Consider the following 12668-nt stretch of genomic DNA (forward strand, 5'->3'; position numbering starts at 1 on the left):
GATTACTCCTGAACTTTTTGGTTTTATTTGATCATAATTCCAAGAGAGAATTTTCATTAGGTGAGTGTTTTGTTTTTCAATGATTCTTCCCCGCCCCCGGCTTTTAAGTTTCATTTTATTTGGCATTTATCCCAGTTGGGAATTTGCAGTGGAAATGGAAAACTGACCTTCCATTTGTGAAATCACAAAATGAAATGGAATACCAGAAGTGATGTTCTTCTAGAAATAATAAATAGCTTTGTGCTGGTGTCTAAATTCATAGCACAGTTAACTAAAGTTAATATTTATGTACGGTGAGAAGAATAATGTCTAGAATCTCTCAGACACCTTCCTTGTTGTGTTATACTCTTTTTATGTGTTACCTCATTTTCTTGGATCTTGAGAAATCCCCAAGTAGTGACAACTACAGTGGCACAACCAAGTAGGAACATCTGGTTATTGAGCTCTTACTGGAAGCCAGGCACAGGTTGTGTTTAATAGTACAGTTAAGCTGTCCGTGTACTACTTAGTTTAATCATCAAAAAACCCCATCTGAGGCCATTGTTTCCCTTTCGCAGACGAGGAACCTGAATTGAGATTTAGTAACTTGCCTGGAGATGCATACCTAATAAAGAATAATGAGGGTTCAAACACAGATGTTTCTGGCTCACAGGCCGAACTTATTCTGTGGTAACGCCCATTTCCCTGAGTCTGGAAATGGCAAGAGTCTGGTTTAGGCAACTGGGAAAAAACAGCCAAGACTCTGAAGGTCAGAACAGTACAATGACAAGGTTGCAGTGGAACAGCCAAGATCAGGAACTAAGAGAAGGTCCCGTGAGGGCCACAGACCAGCTCTGCCTTGATAAAGAAGGGGATTGGGGTTGCAGTGCAGCAATTTACTGTGATAGCTGGATTCAGAAAAAAGAATATACCTCTGAACGAGATTTAGCAAAATGTTGTCATAGCTATAGATGTTTAGTTTTTTAAAATCTATTTGCCTTATAATTACAAAATTAATATATATGCTTGCTGTATTAAAAAATTCAACACCAAATTATGTAAGTGTAAAGTAAAAGTTACCCCTCTTCTCTCTTTCCCCATTGACCAACTATTTTCCCGTACCTGTATATCTAAACCTATGTACATATATAGCTAAATGGAATAGTTGTTGGTCTTGGAGGGTTTTCTTTTATTTTTTTGTTTTATTTCACTAAAACAGGGTCATACTATAATACTGTTCTATAACTTTTTAAATGAAATAATATTACATCTACATCTTTTATGTTAATACTCTTATTTCCATACAGAAGCAATTTTGAGGAGAAATATTTGTATTAAAGAAGACTATATTGGGGGGTGGGTGAAATGGGTGAAGGTGGTCAAAAGACACAAATATCGGGCTTCCCTGGTGGCGCAGTGGTTGAGAGTCCGCCTGCCGATGCAGGGGACGCGGGTTCGTGCCCCGGTCCGGGAAGATCCCACATGCCGCGGAGCGGCTGGGCCCGTGAGCCATGGCCGCTGAGCCTGTGCGTCTGGGGCCTGTGCTCCGCAACGGGAGAGGCCACAACAGTGAGTGGTCCACGTACCGCAAAAAACCCCACAAAAACCACAAATATCTAGTTATAAAATAAGTTCTGGGGATATAATGTACAGCATGGTGACTATAGTTAATAATACTGTATTGTATATTTGCAAGTTACTAAGAGAATAGATCTTAAAAGTTCTCATCACAAGAAAAACAAATTTGTAGCTATTTGTGGTGATGGATGTTAACTAGACTTATTATGGTGGTCATTTCATAATATATACATATATTAAGTCATTATGTTGTACACCTGAAACTAATATAATATGTCAATTATATTCCAATAAAAAATATGCAAGGCAATTACATGCAGTTTGGTAGGTCACAACTTGGACCTGACCTGCTTGAATACTTCCAGTGATGGGGAGTTCCCTTCTTGGTGAAACAGCCAGTTCCACTATTGGATTGCTCTGTTAGAAAGTTATATTGAACTAGTGTTTTTTATGACTTCCTCTTGCTCATTAATATGTTCTCTGGAGTTCCACAGACCAAGTCTCATCCCCTCTTTACCTGTAACTGGATGAAATGAGACACCAAGGGGTATGCTTAAGAAAATGAAAAAAACTTTAAAAAAAAAGGTAAAAGAAAAAGAAGATTATATTGCCTCCATGACTGCTCAGTTTTGACATTTTCTACTTTTCTTCATGGAGATATTAGCTCCAAATTGTAGAGCAGAGCTTCTTTGGGCACCCCCCCCGCTTTTTTTTAAACATCCTTTGCATATGGAGGGTGTTCTTTCTTAACCTCTGGATTTTCCCAGGGCTGGAAGCTCTGCAGTGGAAGATGTAATCAGATGTGAGGGAGCACAGGAAAGTGCAGACTCTTAGGAAGGTTTAGTTTGGATTTAAAAGATTTTGTTTTTTTAACCTCAAATAGAGCTTTAGCACATTTCCTAAGCTCAGCCAACTGTTAGAGGCAGACAGGACCTTGAAAATCATGTCAACCTCTTGCTTTTGTTTACCTTAGAAGTCCTGGAGAGTTTATCTTATTTCCAAAGAAGGTCACAACTGATTGTCAGACAGCCAAGCTCAGAACCTCTTTCCTTCCTGTGAGCATGTTCTCCATTGAAGCCTCCCAGGTTGCCAAACCATTCTCCCTCAAATAGTTCAGAGAATTTCCAAAGTCCAGTGGATTTTATTTTAAAGTCAAGGTATATATGTGCCATAACACCTTTAGGAGAGATCCTGGAGGCCATGTGGCCATTGTGAATTCCTGCTCCACAACTTTACCAAGCCCTGTGACCTTGCAAAGTGACCCTAATTTTTCTCAGCCTTCCTTTTCTTATCTGTAACATGGAGATAAGATTGCCTACCTCCTTGGCCTTTTGTGAGGATAGGATAATATTTATAAAGTACATAACACAGTGCCTGGTTCATTAGTCAACTCAATAGTAGTTGCTGTTAGAAGACAGCTCTTTCAAACTTTTAGTAATAATCTTTTTTAAAAAGTAAAACTCAATTTTAAAAATGTGACAATGTATGTGTTAAATTATTGTGGGAAGGAGACTTCAAAGACTAAATACTTTAAACAATTTTGGGGGGGACTAGATGTTGTACATGGTTTAAAATCCAAAATATATAAAAGAGAAGCAGAAAGTAATTTTTCTTACTCTCTCTTTCCCCACAGCTGCTACCTTTCTTTAGCTGGAAACTCACTTTACAAATTTTTTGTTATACCCTTGTAGACGTACTCTATGCACATACTCAATAAGCTTTAAATATGAAACGATTTCTGTTTTCAGTCTTTCCTCTAGTCTCTTGCTAGTAGGGCTGTCTGTTGAGTCAGCTCTAGGTCAGCACTGTCCAGTACTTTCTGTGATGACAGAAGTGTTCTATACATGTGTTCAATACAGTACCCACTAGCACATGCGTCTATTGAGTTCTTAAAATATGACTGTTGTAACTGAAGAACTGAATTTAAATTTTTTATTTAATTTTTATTACATTTAATAACCACAGGTGGCTAGTTAGTGGCTACCATATTACACAGTGCTGTGCTAGATATTTATGTCTCTGGCACTTTGTATAGAAACACATGGACCTCAAATTATGGAATTAAGGAAAGAGTCATAGAGAGCCACTAAGTTAATATTAATGAAAGAAGTCTATAGTTTAATATATTTTTAATTATATGTGGCTAATATATTTTCTTTTTAAGTATCTAGATAAGAAGATGAGAGGTTTTTTTTTGTTGTTGTTGTTTTTGCGGTACGCAGGCCTCTCACTGTTGTGGCCTCTCCCGTTGCGGAGCACAGGCTCCGGACGTGCAGGCCCAGCGGCCATGGCTCACGGGCCCAGCTGCTCCGCGGCATGTGGGATCTTCCTGGACCGGGGCACGAACCCGTGTCCCCTGCATCGGCAGGCGGACTCTCAACCACTGCGCCACCAGGGAAGCCCGAGAGTTTAATTTTGAGAACATGTTGCTAATCAGAGAAAGCTGTGAAATGGCATGTTTGTAGGAGAGCAGATCTCAAACAAATCAGAACGTAACCTCATTTATCTATTTATTTTTTCAAGAAGTATTTAGTGAATAGCTAATGTGTACTGTGCCCAGGCCCTGGGAGTATGGCATTAACAAAACCTAAACAAATCCCTGCCCTCGTGAAGCTTTCACTCTAGTGCTAATGAAAGCCTCCTCTCTTCATTTGGTGCCTTTTTGTGTTACATTCCACTGGCGGTCAGTAGGCAACAGGGGAGACCTCTGCAGAGACAAAGAAAGGAATTTGCTCCAGGCCCTTGGCTTTGATGGCCGCCAGTGCTCTAAACTTATTTCCTTTAGTAAAGGCAAAAGCTTCAGAGGAAAACAGTTTTCATTGAGCTACTAAAAAATGCTTTCTTTAGCAGTATCACCTTATTTATTTCTGTAGTCTGCTGTCTCTGGGTTACGATAGGAGTAGGGGAAAAAGTGAGGTGTGCATATGTCTTACAAGTGCACACAATTTTAATGTAAAAAGAGCCAAGAAAAAAAAAAAGAGCCAAGAGATTCCAAAATAAGCCCCTTAGTATTCCTTTCTTAAAAATTGAAGTATTGTTAATTTACAATGTTGTGTTAGTTTCAAGTGTACGACAATGTGATTCAGTTATACGTACATGCATACACATATATTCTTTTCCAGATTTTTTCCATTATAAGTTATTGCAAGATATTGAGTATAGTTCCCTGTACAATACAGTAGGTCCTTGTTTACTGTATATAGTCCTTTAATATCCTTTATGGAAAGGTACGTATAAGAAGCTGAGAATCACGATGGTGAGCCACACTGCCTCAATTCTTCGGCTCTTGGGGAAGGTCTGACTAGTGTAATTGTCCCGACCTTTACATTTTCTCCCCAAACAGTGATGGCCTCTTAGTGTTAGCATTCATTTGATTTAAGTGTTATTTTTATTTTTCTGCATTTTCAAAGTTTCCTAGTATAAGCACATATTCTTTTCATAATAAAACAAAAAACAATAAATTATATTGTAAAAAAATAGTTCAGTCAGGGAGATGATGAAAGCCTGAAATCATTCCATGGGAGCAGAGACCAAGAAGAAGAGGTGTATTTGATAGGGAGAGATTTAGGAAATAGAATTGACAGGGCTTGGTTACAGTAGTGAGAGGAGATTGTGTAATAAACACTTGTTTTATGAGATTGTGATCTATTTTTTAAAAAGACAAATGAGCATCACAAAAGGTTCTTAGTTTTTTGGTTTGGGGGTTTTTTTTTTTTTTTTTGGATTCACAGCAATCAAATGTTAAATATGTCTCACCATTTTCAATCACTCATCTGTTTAAGATGACTTGCCAGGTAATTTTTTAAAAATTAATTAATTAATTAATTAATTTTGGTTGCATTGGGTCTTTGTTGCTCTGTGTGGGCTTTCTCTAGTTGCAGCGAGCGGGGGCTGCTCTTCGTTGTGGTGTGCGGGCTTCTCATTGCGGTGGCTTCTCTTGTGGCGCACGGGCTTAGTTGCTCCGCAGCATGTGGGATCTTCCCGGACCAGGGCTTGAACCGGTGTCTCCTGCATTGGCAGGCGGGTTCTTAACCACTGTGCCACCAGGGAAGCCCCAGGTAATTTTTTTAGTCCACCATATAAATGTGTACATTTGGGGCCATTAAAAAAACTTTGGTGAAATAAAGGGAGTTTATTTTCTTATGTAACTTTTTGTTTCCAGTTAATTTAGTAATAACATAACCCTTTTGTGAGAATGTCTTAGAATGATATTGATTTGAAGAACAAAAGGGAAGGCTTAAAAGATAAAAGCCCTAAAATGGAATGTTTGAAGAGCATTAACTATACCACATTTATCAGATTGGAAGTTATCCTCCCTTAGAAAAGTATTAACAATGTATTTCCATGCCTTGGGGAAGGATTTTACAGTGGGCTTCCAGAACTCACATCTGATTTCCAGTTACAAGATCAAAATGTTCCACTCATATTGATAACCTACAGAGAAACAAATTCTCATGAGTTCTCTAATCAAAACAAAAGATGTAGCTGATTGTAAAATTACTGAAGTGTTAAATTGTACTCTGTCTTCTGTTAAACAAGTTTGATATTGCTATTATCTAGCTTTTTTTTTTTTTTCTTTCTGAAATAACAACTGTTTGCCTATATGGGTTGACAATGATGGTCTGTGTGGAAAGGGGGGAAAATGAATGAAACAATGTGTCCCATTTTGTTATTTCCACGTGTGAAAATCAGTCTCTAATGAGATGTCTCCAACAGTGCTGCTGTTCATCAAAATATGTGCCCTAGATCTGAGTGAGTTTAATTATAGTGGGAACAATGAATTAAGGACATTTAAATTAATTTACAGTAGAAAAATTCAGGAGATTAAGAAGCAGCAACATATCTCAGTCTGCATAGAACTAATTTTTGAAGTCTCTTTTCTCTCCTCCCTGGAAGGAATCATCTTTGAAAGTGGGCAGTAACATTCATCTCAAGCATGTTTTGTTAAACCAGTATATCAGAACAAGATCAGCATGTCCTTCTGGATACAGAGAACAACTCTTTGCATAGACCTCCCTAAGCAAAGAGCTGATCTCTGTGTGATATCCAGGTTACTGCATATTAATTTCAGCCTCATACAGAAATCTTGATCAAGAGAGAAATTGTTTTATTAGGAGCATTATCTGATACACCTTTGCAAAGAGCCATCTACTCTTTTACCAGAAAAAAACAGTTTAAAATCTGAGGATAGAAAATAAAAACATGCTTACTGGATATAATTCCTTTTTATGAATTTCCAATTTTGTTTAGTTTGTGTTCTTATTTGTTTTTTAACAAGTAAACCTAAAGAGAGAGCTAAGCTAAGAGATAGGCAATATATTCATTTATGATTTTTTTCCAGCTCTCCTTTCTCCTAGGCCATATACTCATTTATTAGCTAATGAAAATATAAGAACTTGGCTGCTCAGTGAATAACAGCTTAGTTGAAATGTTTTGTTAGAACATGGTATGGTACCTTTATCTCAAAAGCTGAGTTTTTGAACTATACCATGAACTTCTTGAACAAAGCATGAACTATACCATGCTTAGTTCTCATGTCATCCTATGATTGCATTTGGGTATATCCTACTGTTTCTGTTTGTTTGTATTTTACTGTTGACACATATTTTTTCAATTGATCTTAATAAAAGACCCCGTGATACTTAGATAGCTAAGCCTCAGTGAGAAACCTCTTTAGACTGTTAATTTTTCCAACATTACAGAGCAAATCATCATAAAATCAAACCTTAGTCCCTGTTTGATCCGACAGTTATCTCCTTTTTCTCCCAAAACATTTCATCCATTGCCCAACATCAAATTGTATAGATGCTCAAGACAGCAAAGGAAATAGATATGTGTGTGAGAAAGCCAACTGTGCCTAGATAGAAGGGGGGGGAAATGATCCTAATTTTTAAAATATTTATATATGACCAGACTGCCACATATAGTAGAGGCCAAGGCCCTTATTCTTTACATTCTGGGGCAGTAAAAACATTCTTAAGAAGGACTAGTGAGTACAGAGTGACACGTCAGTTAACCAGGGTGATACATCAACTGGAAAATATTTTGAGTTACTGGATTTCAGTGAATTATTATAAACTTCTGTTATACGTCTTTGACTTAGGAGTGAAGAATTGAAAACATCAAATATGTTAACTAATGTATCAGTCAGCTATTATATTAGTAATCATAACACTATATGTTGTCATTGTGGTATTTTCTGTCTCAGGAAATGCAGCTCTTTCTTCACTACTACTATCATATGTGTAAAGGAAAGGAATTACTCAGACCTGAACCAGTTCATACCTTGCCAAACCTTTCTACTCAGTGTGTGAGCCAATTATAAAGGATTTTGTTTTTATAAATATATAAATATATATTTATATAAATATATAAATATATATATATAAATATAAATATATAAAAATATATATTTTATATATATTTTTATATATTTAATTTATTTATATTTTTATATAAAATATATATAATATTTTATTTATATAATATAAATAATATTTTATTTATATAATAAATATAATTTATATTTATAATTTATAATTAATTAATTAATATTTATTTATATAATAAATATTTTATTTATATAATATATAATATTTTATTTATATAATATATATATATTATATTTTTATTTATATTTATATATATTTAATATATATTTATATATAAAAATATAAATATATATAAATATATAAATATGCTTGCCCATCAGTCCAAAGGTACCCTTGAAATCAGAAACACTTAAAAAAATGTAAGGCACTAAACATGGCATTGTAGTAGGGTAGCTGCATATCTTGATTAAAAATACCCTTATACTCAAATAAAGATGTTAAAAAAAATACCCAACATTTTATAGCCTATAGAAGAATCTAGTATTTCCTCAGGTCTAAAGCATTTCCCAGTGATTTTTTTTTGAGACGTAAGTATGGAGGATATAAAATTGAGAAAAGGCCACAGATCTCCACATAAGAATTTTTAAGTGATTAAAAAAGAAAAAAATAACAGGAAAGTGTAATTAACAGTAATATAAAGAGTTTTCAATATCAGTTAGTTTCTCAAAGCCCAGTAGCATGAAATTAATATGATTTCTCTTAGCAAATTATTTCTCCAATGTTTTTCCTTTATTTTTTTTTTCTCATCTCTAGATTGAAAAAGAAAAAGCAAGCCAAACAAAATGCAGAGACAGCCTCAGCTATGGCTACAAGGACTCATTCTGGAAAAGAAGATGCTAGTACAGTCATTTTAGAACAAGACATGTGCAGCATTGCTGTGGAAGAGGAATATATTACTGATGAGAAAAAAAAGAGAAAAAGTAATCAGTTAAAGGAGATCAGGCGTACAGAACTAAAGAGATATTATAGTATTGGTGAGTATTGGCGGCAACTCTGTAGTATTTTCATTTAAAAAATCTGTAATAGTTTTTAAAAAATGATAATTTGTAACTGGTCATAATATATAATATATAATGTATAATAGTAACAGTTTATTGAGCAGCTACTATGTGTGCATGTATATATATAATATATAATGTGTAAAGGGAATGACAATTATAGTAATTTATATTTATATAAATATTGTGTAAAGATATAGATATATTATATATATATAATCTTGTTTAAAGAGAATGACAAATAATGTTGGCGTGTCTTGTTTAATTTTATGTTCCCAGCATCTAACACAGTGTCTAGCACATTGTGTCTGCTCATAAATATTTATTAAATGAATGGTCACTTTCCTTGTATGAGAAATATTTTTCTTAATATTTATAGACATGTCCATAAAAATGTTGATAGAAATGCCTTCACTGTTTCTTAGGCAATAGGAAATGGAGGAGAAATGGCCTAGTATCCATTGGTTAAAAAAAAAAAGACCACGATGATGATGACTTGAGAGTTGTAGCTGAGGGGAATCTTAAAATGAGTCCACAGAATCATGTAGTTTCTGAGGATAGTCATTGCATCTGCAGCTGCATTAGCACAGGTGGCTTGTCTAGCACGATGGAGGTGATGATCCTGCTTTACTTTACCATCCTTCTCATACCTACTGCTCCTATCACATGCAGGCCTGGAGTATGTTCAAAAGAGAATGCAAAGGGACTTCCCTGGTGGCACAGTGGTTAAGAATCCGCCTGCCAGTGCAGGGGATGTGGGTTCAAACCCTGGTCCAGGAGGATCCCACATGCCATGGAGCAACTAAGCCCGTGCACCACAACTACTGAGCCTGCGCTCTGGAGCCCGCAAGCCACAACTACTGAAGCCTGTGTACCTAGAGCCCGTGCTCCACAACAAGAGAAGCCACTGCAGTGAGAAGCCCACGCACTGCAACAGGGAGGAGCCCCCGCTCGCAGCAACGAAGACCCAGCGCAGCCAAAAAAAAAAAATAGAGAGAGTGCAAAGAAAGGGAACCAGGAGATGAAACTTGATGTGGCACACAGGTTCCAGTGTACTTGAGATTGCTAGGCTCAGAGACAAAAGACTAAGGAGGTCTCTGAGAACGAACTGCAGTCCAGTATATAAAACCTGGGCTGGTAGCAGGCACTTGGTCCACAGGGTCCCAGACTTGGTCCCAGTTGATGCCGTAGTTACTGGGGGACAGATCTCGTCTCTGTGTTCATAGAACTCTCTACTAGTGCTCATCAAAGGTAAAGGTGGGCTGCCATTGGGATGGTTATAAATGAGGTTTTGCTGACATTGCTGCAACAGGGGCAGGTGAGGTGTCTGCAGTGGAAAGCCTGTGGTTTGTAGTATTCCCGTGGGTTCCTGTGATTACGTCATATATTACATAGATTCATGGATGCTTTTGCTCTGAAGCCATTCAGCATTTTATAAAAAGCTGTAACTGTCACCCTATTGAAAGAGACTTCTGTGTGATTAATAAACTTCCTCTTAAAATTTTAAGTGTTGCATATTATCCCTAAAAGGGAAAGAGGAGTAAGGAAAATTGCATTTCACATCTTTTACAATGTACACATTGGACATTTGAAAATGTGTGGTTTTTACAGTTGTGCATTTTAAAATACTGTCTTTTCTCATCCTACTTTAAATGCTGCTGCTTAACAAGTATTCTTAAATGGAGACATTTTGCTCTGTAGGGTTTCCCTGAAGGAGCTTGATAGAGTCCTAACCATAGAGATTTCTTTTTTCATGATGCTGTACTAACTGCGGATGCTGCTTTGGGATAGCTTTTCATCGTGCTGCACTCTGTTGCATGTGTAACACTTTGAACGTGAAACAATCCCCTTCACTCTGCTCTTTACCTAACTAACTCTTACTAGACTTCACCAAATCACCTCAGTCATCTTTTCTTCCAGGAAGCCCGCCCTGTCCCTGGACAGGTTAGACTTCCCTTCTGCATTGTCATCATGGATTTATTTATCTGCTCTCCTGTTTACAGGCTGCTTTGGCTTGGACCCTGTATTATTAGCGTTGTGTAGTATCTGCAGTACAGGTACTCTTTAAATGTGCATTGAGTGGACGACATGTACACAGATGAATGAATACTGTGATTTGTTTGAGTTTCTTGAAAATTCTGGAAGGATGTAGGCAACATTACAATAGTTGAGTCAGAATTATCCTGTGATTTTTATTTGGTGACAAGTAAAGAGATGCCATTGTAGCTTTTCATTTTCTCTCAAGAATGGCAATGATAACAACGGTTTGGAGGTTTGAGGCATTTTCTTAGGAGAATCCAGTGCTTATAGAAAACGACTAGGTGGGCCGTTGAGTCCCAGGGTTCCTTGTCCCTTTTCGCATCTGACTAGCTGAGAGACAGCTGTGTTGGCAGGTTTGCTTGATCTCATGGGACTGACGTGGCTTATTTCCTAGATTCCCATCCCAGAATGTCGTCCCGTACCACTAGGTGGAGTATTAGACCTCAAATCAAAAGTAATTCTAGTCCAAGTTCTTTTGGTGGCTCTAGTCTGGGGAGGAGAGATGCTAAAATGGGAGGATCTTGTCAGCCGCATTAAGGATTTGGACTTTATCCTGTATCAGTGGGAAGCCTCTGGGGGAACTCCATTAACTGTCTGTTTTTAGAGGGTAAATCTAAGGACAATGGATGGAAGTGAGCGTGAAGGCAGGTTGGAGACTGGGGCAGAAGAGAAACAGCACCCGAAGGAGAGATTTTGCTCATAGAAACAGCAGTATTTGGTGACCAATGTAGTGTGTGAGGGAGAAAAAGAACAGAGCCAAGAACTGACAAACTGGAAAACTCAAGAAGAAAGAAGGGAAATAATGAATTTGTGTTTGGAGGTATTTTAGAGGTACCAAATGGATTTGTCTAGAGGGACCTGGATTTTAGGTGAAAGGCCTCGAAATTGCTACTTAAAGGTGTGAGGTAAATATGTGTAAAAGAAGTAATCCAGGGAACGCACAGAAAGTCAAAGCAAAAAGTTTATGGAGGGACTTCCCTGGTGGTGCAGTGGTAAAGAATCCGCCTGCCAATACAGGAGACATGGGTTCGAGCCCTGGTCCGGGAAGATCCCACATGCCTTAGAGCAACTAAGCCTGCGTGCCACAACTACTGAGCCTGTGCTCTAGAGCCCATGAGCCACAATTACTGAGCCCGTGAGCCACAAGTACTGAAGCCCACACACTTAGAGCCCGTGCTGTACAACGAGAGAAGCCACTGCAATGAAAAGCCCATGCACCACAAAGAGGAGTAGCCCATGCTCGCCGCAGCTAGAGAAAGCCTGTGCACAGCAACAAAGACCCAACACAGCCAAAAATAAATAAATACGAATAAAAAGTTAATGGATGATAAATGATAATTTATAGAAAAACAGTCTGGAAGGATCTATAACAATATGTTGATTATTGTTTTCTCTGGGTATAGAAATTGCAAAGGAGTTTTGTTTTCTTTATGTTCTTGCACATTACTCAGTTTAAATTTATTTTTAATATTAATCAGAAAATTATAAAGAACTGAATAATGTAATAGAGCAAACCCAAGGGCTTTAGAAAAAGAACATTAGACAAATGTAAAGTTCTATCATCGATATAAAAGAAAATGATTACTTTCTGTAAGTGTCTCTTTCCGCATCTGTAACATTACCTACCTGATTTAAGGAAGCATATTTTGACAAAATAATGTTTTTTACTTATTAAATTAGA

At 37.1% G+C, this 12668-nt stretch overlaps 1 protein-coding gene across 2 annotated transcripts in view; it reads left to right on the top strand.

Annotated features, from left to right (window-relative positions):
- Window positions 1-12668, top strand: part of NCOA7 (nuclear receptor coactivator 7) — a 141101-nt gene that overhangs the window by 51444 nt on the left and 76989 nt on the right. For both annotated transcript variants that reach the window (XM_067010702.1, XM_059083949.2), the window contains exon 3: window positions 8703-8923. In XM_067010702.1, coding sequence (XP_066866803.1) covers window positions 8703-8923 — 221 coding nt within the window. The remainder of the gene's footprint in view (window positions 1-8702; window positions 8924-12668) is intronic.

Source organism: Kogia breviceps, chromosome 13 (genome assembly GCF_026419965.1).
Source record: "Kogia breviceps isolate mKogBre1 chromosome 13, mKogBre1 haplotype 1, whole genome shotgun sequence".
In the NCBI taxonomy this organism is placed as follows: domain Eukaryota; kingdom Metazoa; phylum Chordata; class Mammalia; order Artiodactyla; family Physeteridae; genus Kogia; species Kogia breviceps.